Source organism: Strix uralensis, chromosome 4 (genome assembly GCF_047716275.1).
Source record: "Strix uralensis isolate ZFMK-TIS-50842 chromosome 4, bStrUra1, whole genome shotgun sequence".
NCBI lineage: Eukaryota > Metazoa > Chordata > Aves > Strigiformes > Strigidae > Strix > Strix uralensis.
The window spans coordinates 123,645,714-123,671,990 of NC_133975.1; the positions used below are offsets into that span (position 1 = coordinate 123,645,714).

General features: G+C 42.9%; 1 protein-coding gene across 2 annotated transcripts in view; it reads right to left on the minus strand.

Annotated features, from left to right (window-relative positions):
• Window positions 1–8,962: 8,962 nt before the first annotated feature.
• Window positions 8,963–26,277, minus strand: part of RTN1 (reticulon 1) — a 119,712-nt gene continuing 102,397 nt past the window's right edge. Inside the window, exons 1-7 of one of the 2 annotated variants that reach the window (XM_074868974.1) lie at window positions 25,858–26,108; window positions 14,128–14,335; window positions 12,859–12,997; window positions 11,829–11,898; window positions 11,412–11,458; window positions 11,263–11,321; window positions 8,963–9,747 (exon numbers count right to left, since the gene is read on the minus strand). In XM_074868974.1, the coding sequence (XP_074725075.1) occupies window positions 9,705–9,747; window positions 11,263–11,321; window positions 11,412–11,458; window positions 11,829–11,898; window positions 12,859–12,997; window positions 14,128–14,335; window positions 25,858–25,918 (627 nt within the window). In that variant the 5' untranslated portion in view covers window positions 25,919–26,108 and the 3' untranslated portion in view covers window positions 8,963–9,704. Of the gene's footprint in view, window positions 9,748–11,262; window positions 11,322–11,411; window positions 11,459–11,828; window positions 11,899–12,858; window positions 12,998–14,127; window positions 14,336–25,857; window positions 26,109–26,277 lie in introns of those variants that run through there. The other variant, XM_074868972.1, reaches the window with a different exon arrangement.

A 26,277-nucleotide genomic window follows, 5' to 3' on the forward strand; every position in this document is an offset into this window, starting at 1 on the left:
ATCACTGTAAAAACAGGGGCTCTAAGAACAAATATCCTTTATTCAAAATTGAAGATAAAATAGTGATTGAGGGAATATGAAGTGGCACTGCTGATTATTTACATGTGAACTAAGCTCATAGAGACATAATCAGCAGGATAATATCACCTCTTTTTAGTTATGTAAAAATGTCTAATAAAAAGTGCTGCAACTTTCCTCTGGAGATAACCAGCTTGTTAGGAGATGGCTCCTTTCTTTCCTACATATTTATGGCTGCTGCCACCTTGCCAAGCTATTACTGGAGACCTTTGTTCACAATCAGTATTGATTTATGGCTCAGCAAGTGACAGTCAGCAAAGGTGGTGCCATCCTTCACCTCCAGCACTCCAAGAAATTGCTTTGGAAATCAAACTGTGCCAAGAACAGCCATGTGTTAAATGACCTGATGTTAATCCTGTATGTTGGGCACACACACGGGACCTGATCCCAAGTGAGATGACATCCTCCCCTCCTCCTGATGCAGGAGATGGGGGCAATCAGTGTCCACTGCCTTGTAGACTGTGGTAACGCTCTTCTGCACTTTGACTATGCAAAATATTTCCGGTTAACCCCCAAAATAGATGGATCCATGTCTTCATTTCACTACAGACAGAATACCATTATCTGGTTAACATAGTAGTCCCTGAACTAGTAGAAGACCTAACCTATCTGGCTTAAAAAAAAAAAAAAGTCATCTGTCCATTGCATGACAGCCAATTTGGTAACTACAAGATAAAGCTTTGCTAGGAAGAAGGGAAAGGCCCTCTTTTTCTGAAAATCTTTTTAAGTCTTAAGCAGGAGTCAGGCCTCAATGAACTCAGTGGTTGCAGAGCCCAGGCAGTTTTGTACCTGGCCAAAATTCAGGCACCTCTGGGCCAAGTAAAAAAATTAATTTCTATAATACCAAAGTACTGGGGGCAAGTTCTCAATTCTCTTGGTGAATTTAGCCCCTCAACTGGAAATTATACTTGAAGAAAAACTATAGGTTGTTTCCTTTTCAAGCAACTAAGCATTTCTAGTTAGGAAATTCACCCATTCTTCCTAGGTTTTTTTGAAATATTATGATCCCGCTATTGTGGTTGTACAGAGACCTTTGTAAAAATGTATCAGTGGAATTACACATTTTAATGGAAAAATAATAGTAAATTTCCTTTTTTCTTACAAAATATAACCATTTTTTCTGCAAAAACAGGTTCAAAACCAGGACTTCTGATGTGAAATGACAACTTTTTTTCCCAGCAGATATTTCAAGACAGGGCTTCACTAGAACTTAAAACACTTCTGTAGAGTTACAAAGGACTTCAAGCTCTTTGACACTTAAAAGAAAATTTCTAGTGGCTCTTACACAAAAGGTTCTCTGCAGGGTTATCTCCTCTCCTAGAGACATGCTTTTTCAATTGCCATCATGTTGCCTGTGCAAGTCCAATAAGACCTTATCTACAGATGTTGCTTTCAAACTCCTGTCAAAGATGAGGGTGGTAAAAATGGTACAGACATATAAAGTTCACACATGAGCAAAGGACAGGTCATAAACTGGGAGGGTTTTACTATTGCTGCAGGACATTTAAGCTAAGAAATACTTTGATTTCTAGCTCCAGACTTCTAGGAATTTATTGCTGCCCTGTATTGGAAATCAATTTAGTTACTGCATGATCACCAAATGGGGAAGGTCAAATCCCTGCCCAGCCTTATGGTGAGAGTAGCTGGGCAACGCAGCACCAGCTTACAGGAGCTACCAGGATATTAGGTCTGAGTAAGCAGGGATAATTTTGCCTAGGAGGATCTGCTCCCCCCTTCCTTTTACAACAACTCACAGTCTGCACATGGATAAAGCGAATGCATGTTCAATGTGAATGAAAGTTTACATCTCTTATAAATCATCTGCTTCCTGACAAATTTATTAGAGTAAAAACTAAGAATGGAATTCCAGTAGATTTTTCCCCCTCTATTTACTTATGTCAGAAAAAAACCCTTTGTGTTTATTTGCAGTCGTGTCTATTAACCTATCCATCACAACCTGGATCTAATCTGATTACCCTTTTCCCTGCGTACAAAATTATGTCACAGCAAACAGGATTCACAGAGGGAGACAGGGACCAGTCTTTCTTTATAGCATCTTCCTTACTCCCAGGAAACAAGAGGAAGCATGAAGCCCCATCTGCATTTGCAAGAATTGACAAGCCTTTAAAATTTTGTCACAAGTGTAATGATGGCCTCACTGGTGCCTGGATGTCTTTGCTGAGCCTGAAATACCTTTCTTGGGATCACAAAAATTACTAGTTAACAATAAATGACAATGGCAATCTTTTCTTCCCAAAGAGAATGGGCCAAATTTTGAGTTCACATGATCTGGAGAGAGCTGCTCTGACTTCAGTAGGTCTACTTGTCCATATCAGATGAGCATCCATAATATTCTCTTCCTCATAAACAAACACAGAGACTCTCTAATGGTTAATGCACTAGTGAAATAATTGCTGGGGGGAAGGGGGGGCAGGGAGGAAATGTGTGTGATTCCCTTCAATCCTCTCTTGTAAACTCACTTTCAGCACAAGAAAGAGCCGCATGGGGAACTGCCATCTGCAATAGGTAGAAGGCAATCGGTATTGTATGTAACCTATTTCCTACCTTGAATGACTCTTAGATTCACAGCGCTTGTTTCTAACTCTTATTTAGGAGCTAGTGTTAATTTCTCTGACAATAATAAATTTTAATTTCCAAACTAAAACCATGGAATATATTTTTTTTTCCTGTGTCATTATTAAGCAGCTTAGTTAAGTACCAGCTTAAACAGCTTTTAGCCTTCCTGGTGTTTACCCCCAGTGTACATGTGAAGAGCAACTATATCACCCCTTCCCAGACTTCATTTTGCTGGTGTAATGAAGCCAAACTCTTCTGGACTCCATTCCTGTCATGGCCCCTACATTCCCTTGGGTACTCCTAATAGCACTTCTCTGCCCCAATGAACACTTTCCTACTGTATTCAACCAAGGGATTCTCATCAATATTTGTTTCTAACCAGCATCCTCCTAGCCAACAAGAGAATTTTCTGTTATCAATCCAGGACACGTAATTTTGCATTTGTGATGCAAAATATCATCTGATTTTTATTGCTCATGGGCTTCAAGATTATCCGGTTCCTTCCATATGGCATCCCAATGGTCTCCAATACTTCACCACTTCGTATCTTTAGCAAAGCTCATTAGCATCCTTTGCATCTGGGGTATTTTATTTATTTTCGTTTTATGTATTAAAAGTTGAAATACGGCTGATATTTGGAAACTTCACTACTGCCCTCTCCTTTTAACACTACCGATTACCATCTGCTCCTGAAGATCTTCTTAAAATCTTTTATTAATCACCATTTTATCTGGTTCATGCATAATTTCACTCATGGCACCATATCACAGACTCCAGGTACATGACTGTGTAGCAGCTTCTCTGCCTGATTTCTTTTGCAAGACTTAGGTTATGGTACCATAGTTCAACCTGCAGAACAGAGTCCACAGCATTTTGCTCCAGAAGGAAAATTTACTCACGTCTCTTGTGACTGGAGACCTGTAGGCTAAACAGCAGTAGGAATACTGTTTTCTTTTAATTTGCACTATTGGTATAGTGTGTGAGTCATAGACTTGTGATTACTGTTGGGAAAGTGGGCGAGATAAAACATTTGAGACAAGGAGAGATTCTTAGTTATACCCTGATGTCAGAATTAAAATTTAAGCTTATTTCTGAAAATCTGGTGTTCAAAAGTGACACTAGTAGTATCAGAATTTTATATTCCTTAAGTGCTTTTTTTTTTTTAAGCTGACATGTGTAAGCTTGGAATATAGTTTTTGATAGTTTTGCTCTCCATAGTTCGACATATTTCTGTATTTCGGCTGAAAAAGTTGTAAATTGTCTAGTTTTCTAGGGGGGAGAGAGGTGAGGAAGTTTTCTAGGACTTCAAAATTTCCAACTAGAAGGAATACAAGAGGTGCTTCCTCAAATGCATCCTTCTAAGGTTACGGCCCCACCTCTTCTATATTAAGTGCTACAAATTTGTGGATAACTGACAAGTTAAGCTGATGTTCTGCTGGTAAGGGTTCAGTAATTGTGTTTAGCCTGTGCTGAAGGTGATCCTTTTTCACTCAGTGTACAGGCTAATAATCATGTGGCTGGTGCTTTCTCCAAGCAAGCATCTGTGGAATTAGGAGAAATTAAATTAGGCCTCAAGTCTAACTTGGCAGATGAAGAGTATTTTGTGTAAAGATATCTGCTATTCAAATCACTCCACTGCCTGGACGTTACATATTTTTTTTTTTTTTTTGCCACATCTATAAAACATTATAGACATTTTTGGACTGGTCTGGGCTACTTTACATCACTTTAGCTAAATTCGAGGGCTGTACAAAAGAAGTAAAAATGTAATATCCTCTTTACAGCTCCCTCATAAAGGGAAATATACGCAGAGGGGCCTTAGTGTGAGTGACGATTAGCTTCACTGGACTGAATTATTTTTTCAACTTAAAGAAAAAGAGCCATGAGGAGGCATAAATTGCAGACTTGAGGCTGAATCACTTTAATATTCAGTGAACATGAGAAATGAGTCTGACTCGCTAGTTAAGGGGCAGACAGGAGGGAAAAGCAATGTCAGCACAGGGCTACTTTGTCTTTTGGTTTTCCTATACAGACTCCTCCCACAGCTCTATCCCATGCTCTTACTTTGATCTTGGTCCCTTCAGCATCTCCCAGCATTTTGGCTGAGGCAGAGCAGGGGTGTAGGGGAAGACGCAAACACGGGCAGTGCAGAGACGGGCACATCCCAGTCAATGGGGGCTTGTCAGCGTGCGAGATAGAGCCATCTACCCGCATACCTGCCCGCCTACGTAACTTTACCTTGCCCTGCACACACATGGTGATGTTCCCCCAATTCTGCCATACTTGTAGATTTAGCACTCTTTCTAGGGGAACTGCAGAGATGGTGAAGATAGCCGGGCTTGTAGGAGGTTCAGGGGGCTCAGGTGCCCTTTCTGGTTCTTCAGAGCTCATCCTCCCCCAGTAACAGCTACCCACACAGAGAAGAAAGTAGAGTTGTAGAAGTGGCAAGTCACAGCCATCTGACTTGCCAGCCTGCAGTTACTTGGATTAGATGCTGACCAGAGGAGAGCACCAACAGATGGTGAGCTGACTGTTCACTTATGAGTAAATGCCAAAGGCCAGTAAATGAACAGTTCAGGTAAGAGAGAAGCAGGTCAAGTCCATGTACCTACTTTCAGTCAACTCCCATTTCCACACACACGGGTGGAGAAGGATCATCCACTCTTAGTATCTTTCCCCTACCGTGGCAGAGAGCAGGGTTTGCCACTCTCTCCTGTAAAGGTGCTGAGCAGCAAGAAATCCTGGCAGAAATTAACAGAAACCATTCCTCCTTCCATTTTCAGGCACTGCAGCTATTGACTCTTTAATCAGTCAACACGCCTCACCCTTATCCAAATACCATATGTGCTGCAGTGGCTGCAAGTGCCAGCCAGTCTTACCAGGCTCCTTCATGCCAGCAACCTCACTCCACTGATTCCTGGCATCCCAGGAAGCTCGCGTGCAGATTCACTGATGGACCATCTTTTAATTCTGTGCCTGAGAATAGAATATATTAAGAAGGGCCAGGAAGAAATACATCACATGGTGTTTTCAGAGCTGCACTGGGCAAACACATGGGCTTGCCACATCTTTCCCTGGGCCCATATGGAGAAGGAAAAGCTGGTAAGCTTACAGTTGACTGGCTTGTCACCCACCAGGACAGGGATGGAAGCCAGCTGCCATCTGAAAGCATGCAGGGAGATAGCAAAAGCTATGGGGAAGAAGACAGACTCTCTTTAACTGGATTAGTGCTCACAGAATATTATATCATTCTTATCTTCTCCCAGTTCCAGGGCTTTCCTGACACTGATGTGTTTTATGATCCTACTCTCACTAGATTAGCAGAGGAAGCATAAAAGACATCAGTAAGAGCTCAGAGGCAAATACATATGCTAGAAGAAGAGTGAAATACTGCTGAGGCACCAAGCAGCAGAGAATCAAAACCAACCATGTTAGAGAGTATTCACATTTCACATTAAACTACCAATGGAGTATTCACTTCAAGGTACATAGGCAGACATAAAGCACTGACAGAGCTCTTCAGTAACTATTGAACCTCCCCTGAACAGGCAGCAGCTTAGGAGCAGGCTTATAAAGTTTCTGGAGGGTACAGGTGAAACCATGGAGAAGATAATTTAAAGTCACAGAGCCTAAAAAAACTACATTTGTAGGTGTAGATGTTCTAACAGGATTTTTTCTCCCACCAGCACATCACTCCTGATTTCACATCCCCAAGTCAGAGTTAAACTGGTTTCAGTTCAAATTAGCAGTCATTTGGGCTGGCTTTTAAAGGTATGATCATCAGGTAGACCTGTTACCTTACTTGAAAGGCAGCATCAGGTTGAGCAGATCAAAACACCATTGTCATCTTTACATTAGCCAGCCAGTTCCCAGCCATGGAAAGGCCTGGTCCAGACCTGCCCTTGCATCTAAACAAGCCTCCCAGCTGAGATATCCACCTCAGAAACCTCTCAGCTTCCTCTCCAGGAAGGGAGTATCACCCTCTCAAGCCACCCAGAGACAGAGGATGAGAGATACTGCTTGGGCAAGGTACTTAGCACACACCTCACTCCAGCCACCTGAACAACTTCACTTGGTTAGGTGGGTCTTCAAAACATCCATACGCTTGTGTATCTTGTTAAAGCAGCCTTTGATCCAGGAGGACAAGCTGACTCCTGAAGTACTAGTGATGAGGTCCGATGTCCAGGGTCCTCTGGCAAGGAACATTTTGAAGAGAAAAGAATGGTTTCATACCCTCCCCTCCCTTGCATTTTACCCAGGCAGTGTGAGCTGCTTCCCAGGTTTCACCTGCCTAGAAGCCCTTACAAGTTTGCCATTTTGAAGATCAGAAAAAAAAGGGCTTTACAGCATGATGGCATTCTCCAAGCTTCCATGTTTGGAGGTATCATGGAAAGCACTGCTGCAATCCCAGTAAGGTGGTAGTGACCACAGGCAGCACAAGCAATCCAAACCCTGGCTGAAGTCTTCTGCCTCTGCTAAATCTTCCTAATTGGTTCCACCCACCAGATTAACCCACCCCAGCTGCTCAGCAGCACATGCCCACTTGCAGGCTGTTGCTGCCCAATATATGGGAAGTCAAGGTGGTTCCAAAGCAGTTTGGGAGCTGGGTTGGAAAGGTGGGATGTGAGAAAAGGTAGAAGGGTGTGGGTTTGAGAGGTGCACGTGGAGGGGTACAGTCAGGGTGATGAGGGCCTGGAGTGGAGGGCTGTGGGTTTAGAAAGAGGGTGACGCTGGAGGAGACAAGAATGGGGTTCTTGGTCTCTTGATTTAGGCTCTTAAGAATATTTGGATTCTGGCAGAAGGTTTTATTTTGTTTGATTTCCAAATATACAGGAGATGTAGCCTTTAAATCCTGCTTAGGGTTTGGCATTGCAAAAGGCTCATCTTGGCTATGACTGCATTGGTGGTGCTAGGGAAGAACAGCTTTATGGGACCAGTGGGATGGGACGTGAAGCATGTTCATTTTCAAAATTAATCTGTTGGACCCATGTACTCATCTTGTGAGTAATAAGAACTCTGAAGGTCAATCTTTATTCTCAAGGACACTTGTACAGGCTGTACTGTCTTACCCAGAACTACAGGGTATATAGTGGCCATCTGAATGCAGTGATATGGAAGTCTAAGAGGCAGTTAAAGCTGGGGGTAGGTGTTGAATTTTAACCACTGGCTGTAAACTACACATGCTAAACCAAACATATTCCATTTGATCAAAAGCAACATATGTCACTCTGAGGCATTCAGTTTTTCATTGAGAAAAAAATGTTCCTATCTAGCTGCAGGTGACATTTAAAAGACTATTATTTTTTAAAGTCTATCATTTTTAAACAAAAGAAGAATATTTAAATGTAAACCTTAAATGAAAATAAGGGTATTTGAGACTCCTCACAAGAATTAACTAGCCCACAGCTATAACAATGTTTCTACCAACTCCTCGTGTGCATTTGGGTTGTACATTTATATAGAAACAGAACTGCAGCCTGACCTAGGACAGATGCCACCATGTCCATGGCAAACTGAGATGAAGGTGAATTAAATGAGTGAATCTAAGGAAAGACTTCAAAAAGTTGGGGTAAGTGTTTAAGGATCTAGTTCTTTATAGAAATAATTTCTGCATAAAAACTTTTGTGATAGAAAAAAAGAAAAATTGCAATTTGGCTGAAAATGTTTTGGTGTTCACATTTTTATACAATTAAAAAAAAAAAGTTTCCATGGATATATTCCACAAATGGGCAAATCATTCAGCACTTAACCGAGTGGGTTTTTTGAAGCACTTTAGATAATGTTCAACAGCTGTTTCTCTTGTCTGATGGTTCTCAGACACCAAATGCCATTTTTAAAAAACCTTTACCTTTGAACAAGAGCAAATGTTTCTTTCAGTTCCCAGCCTCTGGATTCAGTATTTATCCCACAGTTTAGAGCAGATTTCAAAGAACAGCTTTGGATAAGAGAGTAACATGACCATAAAGAAACTGAAAAATCCTCTGTGTTGTGCTGACCCCTCCTGTTAGTGTGTTGCTTGTGCTTTGCACAATGTGGAGGAACAGACAATACTCATGTTCCTGTTATTTGCTAACGGCACCAACAAAAAAAAAAAAACCTATGGGCTAAGATCTTTTATTTCTGTACTCATCAAGATGTGAAACTGATAGATGAGCTACCTACTACAGATGATCTTGCTGGGCTGCACCATTTTGTCAGGGCAAAGTGTGTGTGGATCTCAAGGGGAGAGGGAGAGAAAACACTTCTTTTTGCATGGTATGTGCCCAGTTTGCAAATGACAAGATAATCCCAGTGGCAACAAGAGGGAGAACTTTTTACATTTAGTAACATTTATTTATGCATTCGGTATCAAGTACATAAGTGCAAATATTAGGAACTACAGAGAATGTAATACAAATTGTAATAAATTTAACATGCTGGAACTTTCCAGTTACCATACATGTAAATCAGCCTGTCAATCCCTTACAACAAAAGTACTGGGTTTTGTTTTCATTTTTTTGAGTTATACAAAACTGATTACCATAAGTACCGATTACTGTTTATTTTATTTGTGCTGGAAAACACTAAAACATCAGTCTACAATTCTATATAGTTAATAAAGATGAATCCAACCAGCAACCCAGTGACGTAGAAGCAATTTTAACTATTGCATCAGTGCGCTAAAGCAGGAAAGCCCCTAGCCACATGTAACATTAAAAGTTATAGAAGCAATGCCAATAGAAGAAGGAAAAACACTAAAAAAATAAAATAAAAAGGTCAATATTATTTAGGCTCTCACCATCATGCACTTTATAAGCAACACAAAAAACCACATCTAGTACACTTTTCTCTTTACTATACTTTAGTGCTTGACACAAGTGATTGCAAATATTCTAAGTGCAGAAGCAGCAGGGGAAAAGCACTGCTTCTGAATTTTATGTTTCTAAGATTATGGTGTTGAGAAAAAAAAAAAGAACAATAAATTTGCAGTAAAGTGTAAGAACAGAGCTGTTTCACTCCAGATTCCCCCGTTTTTCGCTACTGTAGTTGATGAATTCTTGATGTCTGCTTTACTCTGCCTTTCTCTTAGCACCTGGGATTTTAGCTTGAATCCTAGAAATAAAGAAGAAAAAAAAGAATGATTATATGGTGAGGCAGCTATTCCACTCCAGTGGATCCCTGCTTGGAGTCTTATCCACGGGTAGTCCCTAGCTTGTGTTCAGTGTGTGGTCACAACAGGTGGACTACAGTCTAAGAAGAAAAAGAGGTGATGCCCATCTAGGTGTTCTTACAGGCCCCTAGTTGTAAACTGCCCAGGTTTTGGTGGTTCATGTAACCATGGGATATGCTCAGTGATATTCTTCCCCTCTTCATTATTATACCGTGGTCTGTTGGAAGCCAGGAATGAAGTTTAAACAAAGAATTTTCAGTACAAAGTTCTAGTCCTGCCCAAGGCTAAGGGTTTTACAAAATCACAGACATATTGGCTGGAAAGGACCCCTGGAAGCCTTTGAATCAACTTTCTATGTGAGGCAGGACTATCATCAATGAGAAATCAGGCTGGCCATGACTTTCTCTTGTTGCATCTCGAAAACCTCCAAGGAAGGAGGTTCTGGCACCTCCCTGTGTAGCCTGCTCCAGTGCTGTCCTAATCTCCTAGTGAAAATGTTTCTCCTAATGTCCAACAGCAACCTTCGAAGCTGGAGTTATCTTGTTGCTCCTTGTTATAACATCTGCCACTACTAAGAGTTTTGCTCTATCATCTTGTAACTTCCCACCAAGTACTTACAGGCTGCTATGAAATCACTCCTTAGCTCCCTCCTTGCCAGGCTAAGCAAGCCATTTCCTCAGCATCTCCTCATGGGTCACTTGCTCTCTGTACCTCACCATTTTGTAACCTTCCATTGGATTCCTGTTACTCAGCCAACTTTTGCAAAGCCATGGCTACAAACGGCTGGGATGCATGGATCCACCTTCCAGACCAATCATCCTGTTTCAGGAATTCTCTAGTGTCAAGAACTATGCTTAGACCGTCACTGTGCCCTTAGGGATCCCACAAAAGCTTTTGATACAGGCAACGCATTAGGAACCAGAGCAGACTGCATCAAAAATTTCATCCAGGTTTTCCATCTGTTCCATGGTGGCTTGAAACACTCAAGATTATGGTGCTTCCAGATATTTGCTTTCTGTAACAGGGTGGTGTGTTCTAATTCCCACTCTGTTCATTAATGGTATTATTAACTCTAGGGGACAGAGTCCCCGAATGCAAAAACCCAGGCTTGGGGTGGTCAGTGGGGAAGGGAGTTAACACATTCCTTCCTGTTTGTCCTGGCCAGGTAAAATATGGACATCAGTCCCTGGTTGGGCTGCTCTGTCCACAGCTCCCCAGTGGGCAGGAGAGGGGAGAGAAGGATGTGGGGTCACAGCTCTGCCTCAGTCTATGCTCAGCTGAGAAGGCCCGTGTTCCTCCAGGGATCTGCCCCCCCACAGGCTCTGACATGCCAGGAGCTGGGGAGGACATCATTCATAGGGCACGTTGTCCCCGGGACCAACCAGCTCTTACCCACCCCCAGTGCACCGCAACCTCACAGCAAGACTTTTGGTCAAGTCTGCTGCTGCTGAACTCACTTTGCCACAACAGTGTTTATGTGGGTCCGCACAAGTCCCAAGTATTGATCAATCTGTGCCTGCAAAGAGCAAAACAAGACCAAGTCAATCGGGCATCAACAAGGCAGAACCATCCAGACACCCAAACCACACCATGTGGACAGACTTACCTGGTACTTGTCATATACAACGGGGAGAGTAAACATAGACACCACAGCTGGGGAGAAAAAGAGCACAGTGTTATATTCCTGCAGATCAGACTCCTCCAGAGAAGAGACCTACTTCAGCGACAAACACGTATCATGCCACTTAGTCAGCTGATCCACCAGGGATCTTTGTATTAAAAATGAACTTTGTTCAAACTTCCCAAATATGGAATTTCCCATTGCTCTGGGACTAGTGGCTGCAAAACACAAATTAGTTCTATCAGGAGGGACAATGTAATGGGAATAATGAATATTTACTGGAAAGGCGAATAAAACTTGATGGTTTAACTGTGGGGAAGGCACAAGGACAGGCTGTTTTGTCTAATTAGAAATCACAAGGGAGTTAAAAAAATAGATTTTAAAAGAAATGTTGATTTTTACCCATTATCAGAAGAGTCAGGCCATTGAAGAGGGCTCCCACATAAGTCAGCAGCCACATTAGTACTGCAAACTAAATTAAAGATACATCATTACATGACCTCCACTGTCAGCATAAGAAGAAATTAGTTCACTTAACTAGCTAACTTAATAGCACATTAGCCTTTTTTAATGTGTAAGGGGAGCTGTTAAGTGAAGCACATTAGAAACTAGGTACTTTTTCTGGGTATATAAACCCTATTCTCTGTTCTGCTGTTCACTGCTTCTCACTCTCTTAGCTGAGCTTTCACGTATATCTAGGGCTTAATTGCATACATTTAGGACTCTGCACTGAGCATGGCACAGGCAGATTCCTGCATCCAATTTTGATGCTGGCAGGGGTCATCCCACACAGGGTAATCACAGCCCCACAGTGATAATCCCAGTGATTGAAAACTCCTGAGGCTGGGAGATAGGTACATTTTTCTAAAAATCTTTAGTAATTTAGGAGCCTAACCCATGTCTGCTCTCCTAATGATCTTCCCTTTGCTCTGAAGAACACCTATTTGGGTGTAAGGCTGAAAACAAATAATGATCTCAGCAGGGAGGGAAAGAAGCCTCCATAGCAGGAAATGCCACCATTAGAGGAAATCCAGTTTAACAGAGGTATTAGAGGGGAACACACTGTTTTGTGGCAAAGTCATAGAAAGCGTAACACAGAGATGCTTCCAGAACTGCAGTGGAGCTTAGCTGGTCCTGCAACTTCTACAACTCCTGTATTACGTAACACAGAGATGCTTCCAGAACTGCAGTGGAGCTTAGCTGGTCCTGCAACTTCTACAACTCCTGTATTACGTATCAATACATTCAAATGCAGATTGCCAAACCTCTAAACTGCTGGAAGCAAGCAGTTTGGAAATCAAAAATGAGAGCAACTTTTGTATTTGGAACTGCAAAACTAGGCTTTATGACAACACTGTCAACATGGAAAGCAGCACTTTGAAATGTAGATTGGTCCTCTAGAGAGGGTTAAAAATATTTAAAGCAATCCTACTTTTAAAGAATCCACGAGGTCCTGAACGAGAAAGAGTCTCCTCAGCTCTTTGACTGTGCTGTTGACGTATAGCTGGAGACAGTCTGTGTATTTCTGAATCTGGTCCTGTGAAAGATTCATTTCCATCTCCAAGTAGGCTCTGCCAGAAACACAGGTCCAGTTACAAATCCAGGCAGGCTCACCTGCCATTCACACTCGTGCCTGCCTACCCCATCACTCCCTCCTCTCCAGACCTCATTTCTTTGCACTGAAGCAACGTGTCCCCCTTCCTGCAGGCACAGAGCAACCAGCACACAGTCTTCACCTTGCACGACCCATCTCCCTGGGCAAGTGCAGGCTGCGCCGGGGCTGTTTGCCTCCAGCCTTGCCCTCTCCCCACACAGAGCCTGGTCTTGATGGGATCTCTCTCTTTACTCCACCCAAAGGAGGATGTAAGTCCTAGCTGAGGAGGGGTCCCCACAAACTTCAGTGCAATGCTGCTGCCACAGAAGGGGACATCTCCTCCAGCTGGCAGCTTCTGGAGGAACAAAAGCTGCTGTCTGGCCACATGTCCCCTTTTCTCTTCTCCACCCCACCACCTGCCCTGCACCCCACTCTGAGCTATGCCCATGTCGTGAGCCACATCTCAGAACTGACCCAAGTGAAACAGAAGGAGCAGCACCCCAACAAGACTTCTTTTCAGTGTGTGTGTTTGCAAACCAGACTGGTTCCATCACCTCGTTTACCAACTTGTTGGCACAGCAGAGGAGAAAGGATTGCTGCTCTCCTGAAGCAAACCACCCAGACCCTGCAGAGGGTGGGGAGGGCACCGGCACTGGCACCAACACCATTGTCTCAGGTCATGTGCCATGTCACAGCCAAGCAGTGCTGGAGAAAAGGTATGAATAGTTTCCCTTTACACCCAAAAGAGTGTGCCCAGAAACAATAATCTTCCTGCTTGAAGAGATACTGTATTATCATTAGTTTCAATAAAACTTCTCTTCTCTATTTGCTTAAAATTTTCTGGATTTTTTGAATTTCAGAAAAAAATTCCCATGTCTCAGAGGATGATGGCTTTTTGTGTTGTTTTTTTTCCCCCCAGTATCTGAGCCAATACAGCCTTACAGCTCTTGAGACACTGGACAACAGAAAAAAATTATTTCCCCCTGTTATGATCAAGAAAATAATTTTATCCAGTATAAAAGTGGCAGCTAAAGAAATGTGAATCACCACTGGGAATGGATCCTTTGCAAGATAAATGGCTCCTGGCCATGACTGCAAAGCACTCACTTGAAGGGGTGGCCCTCGTCCGTCTTCTGCACAGCCTGTAGGACCGATTTGTAGATTCTGAAGCTAATGGTGGCCGAGAGGCCGGCAAGGGCCAGGTAGGCCACGACGCTGACAACACTGAACTGGGTCAGGGAGAAGAGCAGCAACAGGAGACTGCCGAACACGATCCCTGTCTGCTTAATGTCACGCCAGTACAACAGGTCGATAGCTGGGGAGAGAAGACCAACATGTTAAAGGCATGAGCTGGAAGGGCACCAAGGATGGCCACCATGGCCACTGCGATGCTCACAGTCCTTGCAAGAGTGTCAAGGGAGGTGTGATGCTCCTGCTCACATCAGTGCCCACAGGAACTCCTCAACAGAAGCAGTGAAGTGACTTCAGCAACGCACTGAGGAAATTACAACCAATGACCTACTTGAAATCCTTGTATTACTTCATGTGTCTGTGTCTGGGTTAGACAAGATGGATGAATATCTCAACCGCAGCACGGTGGATCTCTGGCAGCAGCAAGGCAAATGCATGCTGGGGGTTGTGTTGTTGCTAGGGTTATATGGAAGTTTCTACCCTAACTTGCATTTAGCTACTCTGGAAACTGGATTTTTTTTTGTTTTTGTTTTGGTTACAAGTCCAAGTGCCAAATTCTTGATCAAAGCATTTTCAAGTTTTGGTTGTTGATAAACGAATGAGAAAGTTTGGGGTTAGCCGCAATAAACCACTTCCCCATTCAAAGTTTTGACAATATGATTTTGTTATTTTCTGAGAAAGGAAAAGACTCCTGGTTTTACCACTGCTTAATAGTTACACGGTAGGAAACCATTTTTCAGATGGTACCTTAAAATACAGAATAAATTCTTTGCTACTGCAAATCCAACCATCTCCAAAATATTAAAAAAACCCCTTTCTGCTTGTTAGATAACTTTCCTTGTTTAGATCCATGGGAGCTGTTAGAGCAAAGCAAGTGTAAAAAATAATTTCCAACCAATATATTTTTACATTTGAAAAGCAGTTTATTTTGACAGTATTTTTCACCCAGTTTGTATAGTTTATTCCAACCCCTCCAACAATCTTGCCATCAGGAATAGCCACTAGAAAAGCAAAATTTTATGAAATAATTGCCGAATATCCAGTCCACAAAGTTGAATTGAATTTCTTTACACTGATAACCTGTTTCTGAGAGGACTCTTAATCCAGCCAAAGAACATGCTTGTGGAAACCTAAACGAAACAGCTTTAATTTCACACGCTGCACAAGTCCTTACGAACAGCTTGAACACACCACCAGCCAAACAGATTTCATAGATGCCACTTGTCAAATCATTCTGAACAAAGAGTAAATTCAGGAAAACTGCAATCTGTCAAAAAAAAATTTCACAAATACAAAAAGAAACAAAATTAATCCAGCCTAGTAGTTCTTATCATCTAATCTCCAAAAATTGTGAGTCACCATGGCATGTTTGCTTTGAGTCAATGAGCTGTATTACTCATTACTATTACACATATTAGCATTGCTTTTCAAAGTGATGGGCTTGAGTGCAGAAATTGCTATTGTATTACTGAGCTCTTTTCTCTTCATGCAACATTCACATCCTACTGTACTCTCCATCAATATACACAATACAAAAATTCTTTCATATTTTTAAGTGCCAGCGTTCAGCACTGGACTAGGGAATGCTCCAAAATGCAGTTGCAGTGTAGTCAGAGCATGCACCTATATCGGGGAGGTTAGCAGCAGACCCAGCTGTATTGATGCAGGTGGCTGGAGCTCCAGTGTTGAGGTGCTAGAGTATGCAACTTGCAAACCATCTTTACAAAATGGCATCCAGAACACAAGTGTGCCGTTTTTACCATTTTTCATACTCTTTTTCAGTCAAGGCGCTGCAAAATTCTGCAGCACAGCAACTAGTGTGTTTTCACCAGCGAACATTTGGACAGGAGGTATTATTCACAGCCAGATCATTTTTGTGCTTAAAAATTCCTCTGTTAGAGGACAGTTTTGGAAATTTATGCAAATCTCACTTTCTGAGACACTTAAATCACACAATACCTTCACGTTAAGTGAAACAAGCACAGGTGAGCTAGCTCAGGATGCTGTACACGGAACATCATCTACTGATAAAAAAGAAAAAGGCCACGCACCAGGGGAAAACATTACCTGGGATGCATGCAGTAGACAGGCAAACAGATGAGAGCTGAGCCAAAAAATACAAAATCCCACCTCAGTAGAGTTCCCTAAGTCAATCCCGATTGATGATGACCCAAAATGAGCAACTAAGCCCTCTCTCTTTCTTTTTAGGATGACAAACTGCATCTTCTCATTCCCCTTGACAAGGAAGATGCTGAATTACTCAAGATAGGTGTATATATATCCTGAAACATGCCCCTTTCTGCCATGAAATGACTGGAATATTTACTAAGCTGTATCAGGTAAGGAAAGACTTGCCACAACTCAAAATCAAGATGGACAGAGGCCAAATGACACAGTTCTGAGGATATGTGCATGCATGAGAGAGGAGATGAAAAGGCAGCTGGTCTCTTTTGCCAGCCAAATGAGACTTGGGAGAGAGGGATCCTGTGTCTTTTAGACCTGCAGCAAATATTCTCATGTGCATGGAAAAAATATCTGCCAACTGTTAGGAGGAAAATCTCAGCACAGAGGAGGGAGAGATGAGTTGAATGATTTTTACGTGGCTGTCTCAGTGCCCAGGTTCAGCCTGGGAACACAACCCGCCCCCCCTCCCACAGCCTGCAGTAGGTCAGTTGGGATTTTTAAGGGCAGGAACCAATCTGCCTTCTCCTCATCCCCCTCATAGGGACGGAGAGCTGCAGCACTGCTGCCATGTCCAGCTGTCCGGGCAGGATTTGCCACCCCTGCAGCCATTTCCCCTCCTCTCCCTTAGGGAAAAGGGTGTGAGCCAAACCACCTTGCAAAAGGCAGTGCAGGAGGGAGGTGAACCTCATCACTCCTTGGGCAGGGAAGCAGGAGAAGGAGAGTTCAGAGCTAGAAATCAGTGGAGACCTGTGAGGTCCAGCCATGGTCTGTGGGCTTCCCTGGAGAAAGCACATTTTTGCCAACAGGCCTCAGGAATTTGAACTGTATCACACCTGAGCTACATGCCAGAGCCATGTTTGCTTCTTCAGTCGCTGCTTCAGTCAATCCAAAGGCTTTTTACACTAATAGAATAGAATAGAATAGAATAGAATAGAATAGAATAGAATAGAATAGAATAGAATAGAATAGAATAGAATAGAATAGAATAGAATAGAATAGTTCAGTTGGAAGGGACCTACAGTGATCATCTAGTCCAACTGCCTGACCAAAAGCATGCTGTTAAGGGCATTGGCCAAATGCTTCTTAAACTGACAGGCTTGAGGCATTGATCACCTCTCTAGGAAGCCTGTTCCAGTGTTTGACCACCCTCTCAGTAAAGAAATGCTTCCTTACCAAAAGGGTGGTCAAATGTATTTTTGTCCTACATTTCCTTACATAAACGCATCTCCCTTAACAGCAGGCAGAGGTGCACTGGGTGCAAAATCCCCTAGCTGGGATCCTTTGCCTGGCTTCCTTGGACTGTCATTTTCTCCTGTAACCGTTTACACCAGAGCAAAAGTCGGTGTCCAGTGTTGTAAATAGATACCAAGTGGCAAAGGAATGAGAAATTTGCTCCTTCACAGAATCATCTAGGTTGGAAAAGACCTTGAAGATCATCTAGTCCAACCATCAGGTGAACCCAGAACTGGATGTATCAACCCTCTCCACACCCTTTTTTTTATACTGAATGGGAATGAAAATGAAAGATGATGTTGTCCACCATATTTATATGTCTGCTTTGAGTTTCATCTCATCCTATATTCATATAAAACTGATTAAGATAGCAAACAACTCCCTCAAACACTTGCTGACCCCATGTGTTCACTGCCCTTCAACAGGTCACAAAATATAAATGGTGGCCCGAGTCTCTGATGAAGGGTAGCTGCCTGTTCGTGCCCACACCCCTTCCCTTGCAGGCTGAAGAGATGACCACCCTGACTCTGACCAGCCTCCCCAGCACACAGAGACACAGTGAGTGTGAGGACGGCGGGGCCGGGAGCTGAGTTGGAGCTGCACACCTTCACACACACCCCTCTCTGCAGAGCCACTTGCCAGCACACGTTGGCCCCATGCTCGGCCAGGCTGAGACAGGCTTCGAGTCCTGCTCTTACATGGGTACGGTGTTGCCCAGATAAATTGAAGGAGAGGGGAACCCTCTGAGCATGAGTTAATGACCTAATAATTAAGTGCTTTAGTCAATCTGTAGGGAAAGAATAAAGGGTCCTGGTGTGGTGAAGGGTCCTGCAAGTGCTGGGTGTGCTGCAGACAGCGTGTGTGTGCGTGTGTGTGCGTGTGTGTGTGTGTGTGTGCACAGCACTGCCCAGACCCAACTACAATGGCAGGATTCTGAGCAACGCACACTGAATATGCATGAAGCGGGAGGCTGGTGCCACGTGAGCCTGTCAATATGTGATGTGCATGCAATCGGACAGTGGGTCAGCCTGCCTGGCTAAGCAAGATACACTTCTGAGAACCAAAATGCCAACTTCAAACCACCTGAGGTTTGCAGCTAGGATTTGCAAACAGGGTTTGGAAAATGCACTGAAATCAGCCTTGGTTTCCCTGAGGTTTGGGTTCCATCTGTTTTGAAAATCCCCACTATAAAATCTTGACCATGCCCATTAACATGCAGAAGCTGTTCAGCTGTAGCTTTCCGTGATCTCCCTTTGGCCTCCTGGAAGGAGGGAAGCAGCGTCGGACCCTTTGCACTCTTTCCAGTACAACGCACCAGAGCTCTGGCTCATTTGTGGAAGTATAAAAAGACTCTGGGTTTTGCCAGAACTGCCTCAGACTCAAAAGTATTTGCATTCATTAGGGAGGACTTGCCAGTCTTCTCTAAGACAGTAGTGCCGCAGGTCACTGCAACTGCCTTGGAAGAATTTTTCTGGAGAAGCATGTGTGATAAGCTATTTATCTGAAAGGATCACCTGCCCATGTTTTTTAACTGACAGCAGAACTTGTAAAATGTTACTCAAGTAGTCTTCTATTTGAAAGTTTTCAAGGGGGCCAAATCAGTATCTCAGCTATACTTTATGGTATAACTTCATCTCATTAAACTAATGTGAGTCCTCCATTTGGGGCCAACCCCCAGACTAACAATGCACAAAGGTAAACTCTATAATACAAACAACCACTTGTTAATATGAGTAGCTGGTAAATACCCATGTTTGTGAGGCAAGCTAAAGGTAATATCACAAATATAAGTAACAGCAGCAGCATGCAATGCTTGTGGCAGCAAGGAACTGCTCCTGAGTACAGTGCCTGAAAGCTCTCTCAGCCATCATCACGGCTTTCAGCAGAAAATGTTTCTGCTCCTCAATATTTGGCATCAAAAAAGCCAGAAGACAGACCCGGGGGCTGGAAAAAGCAGTGCTGGAGGCAAGAGGTGAACTACTTGAGACAGCTGAGGCGGACTAAGCAGTGATGCTCCTGAATCCATTCTCCTCAGGACCTGGTGGAAACATGAGGACTGGGCTCTGGTGGTTTATGTGGTCCCCAGAAGCACTGTGGTGTGGGGCAGCTGCAGCCCAAGGCTACTGAGTGGAGATCCCAGAGATAGAATAGAGGATCCAAATCAACCTGTAGCTAAAATCTCCTCACACCTTCAGACTCCTACATGGTTATATTTTTGAAAAATACTTTTGTAAGAGAAATGGGGATCTTTCCATTCCATTTATCAAAGAAAGCATTTTAAGATGAAAATTAATGAAGATCAACCAAGCACAGATTGGACAATTCACATCTTCCACAGCTTATTCCTCCCCTTCCTCTGAAAACCTGTTTTCTCTTTCTGACTTTGCAAGTTTTTCCTCTACTGCAACAATGGCGTGAAAAATGAATGTGCATGAAGCAGCATTTACATGGAAGTTAGTACAAAAAGTGTGTGCAAAACCCTTGGATCCAGCCTTCAAATGAGGCCCATGGGCCTTGATGATCGAATAAAAGGTTATATGCTCTTCAGCATACTAATAACACCCTTACATGTGATCAAGCTGCCCTCCCCACAATGGAGGTCCCACTGGGCCTCCTTAGAATGTAAAATCAATGAGTTTACAGCTTCATTCCCTATATAATATTAGTATTAATGAGAAGTGAGAAAAACTTGTGTACAAACAGCCTTTAATTCTGTATACAGCGTAATATTATGACTTCATAAATATAAATAACTTCATAAGGCATTTCTAAAACCTAATGGAAGTGAAAAGATCAGGAAACATAATTTAAGAAGGGCAATCTTATTTATAGCATTGTTGCAACAATATTTGACAACAAACGCAACAAAGCTGTAAGTCTGAATAGAAGCAAATATTGCTCACGCTCAAAGAAATTCCAGTTTGCAGCTTTAACCACAGGCTGCAGCACCAGGCGTTCCCTCTCCTCTCCAGCGAAGGATTCAATGTGGTCATTGCTCCCCTCCCCACAACAGATCTGACTCAAATGTAATACAGATGGATACACCATTTAATGAGCAGTCTGGTGCCTTCAGGAGACTGCTGTGATTAACAGCAGAGCCAAGACAGAATATCTGGGCTGTTTCATGAGGCATCTCTCCTTATCCTTTATCTCCAGCCTTGAGGGATCTCTCCATACTTCTACCTCTTGTACACACTTTGTCCATTAACTTTCTGTCCTCAGTTCAGCTTTATATCTTTGTGGTGGTTTGACCTTGGCTCAGCCAGACCCAGTACAATCTTTATCATCCACCTGCCCCAAGACTCAACTTTAAAGTTCAGATCTTCTTGGTCCCCGAACTCTGATTAGAGGAGGCCTGGAGCAGGAATAGAACCAGGGAAAAGGGAAGTCTTGATATAGGATGTCCTCCATGTTATATCCTACTCCATCTGCAAGATCAAAATGTGAGCAAAAAAGTATTGATTGATTGCCTTAAGTGAGGCACCAAAGTGGGCTTGAGTAGACAGAAGAGGATTTGCAATAAAAAATTAGTCCTACAACTATGCCATACACAAGTCTTTTGTAATATTATTTAGCATTATATTATTATTATCATTGTTATTGCTATTGTTGTTACAATTTTCACATAAGAGATGCTTTAAGACCAGGATTTAACATAGCAGCAGTAGAAAGCCTCCTCCACACACCTCCTGCTGATCAAACCATATCACTACCTGCCTTGGCCAGTTTCTATGGAGGATGTTATTGTTCTCACCTTAAGTGAGCAGAAACCAAGGAGATCAAGCAGAGTCCCTGAATGCAGTCCCTGAATGCACACAATGCTATAGAAATATTAAGATTTTCCTGAGATGCTCCTGGACCAAAATAACAGACCTGGACCCTTCCTAACTCTATCCAAACATCTGAAAATCTGCAGATTTTCCAAATGAATGGCTCAGACTTATGTTATTTGTGAGAATTAAATATGATGTGGAGAGAGTACCCCTTCTGATATCAAAAAAGCCTCACCAAAACTCACTCCCCAGAGACAGAGTGAAAGCAAAAGCAGCCCTCCAATGTTGCCTTCAGCTATTACTGCACCATCAGCACCCTCTTGCTGGAGTTTAAATTACTCCTCAGGGAATGCCTTATAATAATCTTACTTTTGGAAAATTTTCTCCTTGTTCTGGCAATGAAAGAATATTTTCCATCTATTCGTAAAAGAAAAGAAAAAAAAATACATTCAGACATGGCACAGCAGGTGTGCAGAGTACATTTTGGCAGAGCTACTGAAATCTCACTGATTTTTTGATGCCACCTAGGTCTAGGTGTTTGTTGGGATGGTTGGCAGTCAAACAGCGTGAAGGTCATCTAAGAGTGTTTGTCCTCTTAACTTTAAGCTCTTGATCTTGCAGTTGTATTACCATCAACAGGAATGTGCTTGAGGAAGGATTGATACAATTTCTGCAGCAGTGACAAAAAAATAAGCAAATCTGAAAGTGGAAAAAAATCTTGACAAATTTCATTCAAATTTCACAGGAAATCAATGGTGAAATTAGGAAGTCAATTCCTCATAAGTTAGTGTAGTTTTGTGTATCTATTAACTAAATTGGTTACATCAGGGGATGACTTGGTTCCAAGTTCCTTTAGCTCTATCAAGGTCCAACATAAGAATCAACTACTGGGACAGATCTTTGGCTGCTGAAAATAGGAAGAGCTCATTTGAGCAAGACAAGTGGATCCCAGCTGAGAGTTCAGCCCACAATATTTTCAGGAAAGCACTGAAGGTACCAACCAGCTGAAGTTACATTCTCATGATAATAATTCTAATTAGACAGGCTTCAGAACTGCCAATAAAATTATAGATCAATAGCATGCATCCATATTATTGCCACTGAATTTCTTTATCAGTCTTAAAGTGGGGAATGTTGTCATGAATAGTTGGTGCAGCTTCTCAGCACCCTTTGGAAACCAATTGATGTATCAATCAAAGCACGAAAACTGGTTCTCTGGAAACAGCTGCCAAGAAAATGCTACTCAATAACTGCAGTCCCAGTGGAGTTATGTCAGCTAGATGGATTTGATGAAGTCTGCAGTCCTTTTCTACATTAAGTTATAATCATAAAGTGGATAATATTTAAGATAATTTCTATGAATGGTTCATAGAAACAGGCCTTTTTCTTTTTTAATAAGTCTTGCAGGAGGTTGAAGCTGCAGGAACAAGCATGTCATTTATGACCACCCAAGAGCTGGCACGTAGAAGAAATGGTGAAAGAGGGAATACTCATGGGGACCGCTGTAATGACATCAAACAGCTCCACCAAGTTGGGGTGCAAAGACCTTCCTAATCCAGAGAGACCTCTTCAGCAAGGCATGAGGATGAGTTCTGCTGAGCTGGGCCAAGTCCCTGGGGAAGGCCCAGAGACCTGCTCCACCACCTGAGCCTCATCCAGCAGCTCCCCTCTGGACACTTCACACTGCAATGCATCACGCAGCTGGCACTGGCCATAGGTTGCTGCGCGAAGGCCCACATCAACCAGCTTGCCCAGTCAAAGACATTTCTCTGCACACTCATGCATTATGCATGGCTCCATCCAAGGCTACTTCAGTTTGCCTTCCAGTGCAAAAGATGACTTGGGTGTGGAAGCTGGCTGCAATTCCCCAAAGTTGCCTATGATAATATTTTGAACTAAGCATATGCCCAGCAGGGGCGAATTACTCTCCCACTCCCCTGAGGGGCTGTATCATGACCTACCATTGACATAATCATGCTGTACCTGCAGGATGGGTAGGTAAAACACATTGCAATATTTCCAAACCTATGTAGCAGCATCAATTGCTTCATTGCAAGGACAGTAACAGTACGTCAATTTAGTGGGGCAAAGCCAAAGCTTCTCCAAGTGCCTCTGCAGCTTCTCAAGATCCCCACCCAATTTTACACCAATTATAAGTACTATAGGGGCAAACCAATGGTACACCTAGTTGCAGGCTTGACTATTTATTAATTAAAACTTATGTTAACTTCAATGTCATATCTCCATAATTTCAGTAAAAATATGGTCTGCATTTACTGAGGTTTGCAAATGTTATGTTCACAGACATATTCCAGAGTTTACAGAGAGGAACCATAATTCCATTGATAATGAAGCTGGCAAAATTATACAACTCCAGGTTTGCATGAAACTGATATTCTGGGTTGAGACAGAGACTCCATGAATAATAGATATTAAAAGAATCAATGAATCAAGTCTTTACTCTTCATTCTTCTGAATTCTAAATTCCTTTTATTTTATCTGGGACTGATCAAAGAATTTTGGCGACAGAAATAATATTCTATGACTATTTCATGTTTTCTGCAGGATCATTTTTGAATCATAAAGCACAACCCAAGAAAAATATATGCAAATGATGTGGAAGTGAGGCAAGTGATTTATTTTAGCTGCGTTGATTTTTTCAGATCTGTTTTTTTTTTTCAAATCAGCATGGGACATATTGTGTCATTTAATTTTCAGCAAATCTACCTCTTGGTTTCAAAAAGGAGAGCACAGAAGGAGAAAGCCCACTATCACTATTAATTATTAACTAAACAAGAGCAGCATGCCCTTTGTTATTTGCCCCTTTAATTTATGAAAAAATACTACTTTTTCTGATAGAGACAGAAAATATTTAGTTTGCCTCTAAATACAGGTGGTTCAGCAATCTGACTCAGCAAATTAATGTTTTTATAAGAATCAGCAAAATATTGAGCCTTTTTGGAAACAAAACAAACAAAAAACCCAAACCCCACCTAACAAGGAAGTTTATCTGCAACGCTCAGATGAAAAGACCCTGAAGTTCGGTTGTGGCTCTCCGATATAAGCTTAATGAATCACGCAATTCTATAGAAAACCCCAGCCCTTGATGAAGGGATGGAAAGCGGGGCTGCTGGAGGCTGGCATTTAACAGGTGCATCTGTTTACTTCCCAGCTACTCATCTTCCTTAAAAAAATCCTCCGACTGTAAATAAAATTAGTTGCTGAATTCAGATTGCAAAAATATCAAGCTCCCTAGAGACAAGTGTCTGTCTGAAAGATCTCCCTCTGCCCTCCCCTCTCCAAAAAATACTTCAGGAAGGTTTTCTGGCTTCTGTTACATTGAGCTGCGTTTATGAAACTATGTCTGCAAGCATCCTAGACCCTTTAATAAGATGATGCTGTAGAGCAATCTCTCTCCCAGGGACCCTGTTATGACCATCAACATCACGTACAGTCCATTCAGCATAAACATGCACCTTAAAATTAAAAAATACATTCAAACAAAGCCTGCCCAAAGCAGACAGCAGCCTGCCCGGCAGGATCAGCCGCTAGCTTTTCTCCCTCTAATCTGCCCACCGAGCAGCATCACAGAGACTGTCTTTTATCAAAACAAAGGCTGGATGCTGGCTGGGAAGTGTGAAGCCGACTAAAAATGGCTGAAAAGCTGTCCGAGGCGCCCGGGAAGGTAGCCAGCCCCACCCAGCGCAGACACCGACCCGCTCAAAAAAGCTGAAAATAAGCCCAAAAGGGAGATGCTATTGTTCCCCTCACCTACTCAGCAGCAAGACAACATCATCACAATATTTTGCCCCCAAACGACTCAGAGGAGTGCTCGAAAACACAGCGATGGGATTACATTTTTTTTTTTTTTAAAGCAATCCTACAGCAAAGTACGAAGTGGGTGGCAATGCCGTAGCCGCCTTGGTGCTATCGCACTTCTTGCCGAAGCTGCGTTTTCTTTGTGTCGACGCTAGGCTAAGCCCTTGCTATGGGTGTGTCCGTGGGCAGGATGCACCGAGGTGCCCAACGCAACCGCCTCGAACCCTCGCGAGCCCGAGCAGGCACAAATTCACCATCACCCGGCTTTCCTAAAGCCCAAAAGGTATGAAATCATGGCAGCAGCAACCCGACAGAGAGAGTCAGGGATGAGGAATGACACCGCTAACAGCAAGGGTGGATGCTTCGGGAATGAGCTGTAAGGTGGGAAGGAAGGTCCTGTATCCTGGATGCTTTCAGGGTGAGACAGCTGGAGATGGGAGAAATACATTCAAAGAACAGAATTAAGGGCTTTTTATCTTTCTTTCTTAAATTACCCCCAAAGAAAAGCTTCACGGGGAGGGAGAGAAAACAGCATGCAAAGGCCCACAGGTGAACAATGCAAAAATGGATGGATCCTGCCTTTGCCTCCTCTGACATGCAGTCCTTCTAGCATGCAACACTAGAATAGATAGAATACCCTGACATTTCCAGTTGCTCCAAAGACAGTCCATCTTGGTGGAATCGGCACTGGCTTGCATCTCGGAGAGCTGAGGAATTGCCGGTCCTTTCGTCGGAGGCACTGCGTTACCAGTCAGGCATTCCCGAGCATGGGTGGGTTAGCGGGTATCGCTCCCGTCTCCCCGCTCGGCTCCGGACTGATGCTGTAAGCAGCACAGGCGGAGGGGGGAGGGCATATTGTACGCGCTGCGGTCTCCACTGCAGCAAATCAGCAGTGTGATGTGGTTGCCCTAGGGAGCAGGCTCCTTTGAAAAGGGGATGCAGTCCCCTTTCAAATCAAAAGCTTGCGCTCGGCGGCTTAGCCTCCTAAGCCATCGAAATGGTTAAGGCAACCTGATGGCAAAGAAATAAAAACAAATTGGGTGTGGGTGGAGGGGGG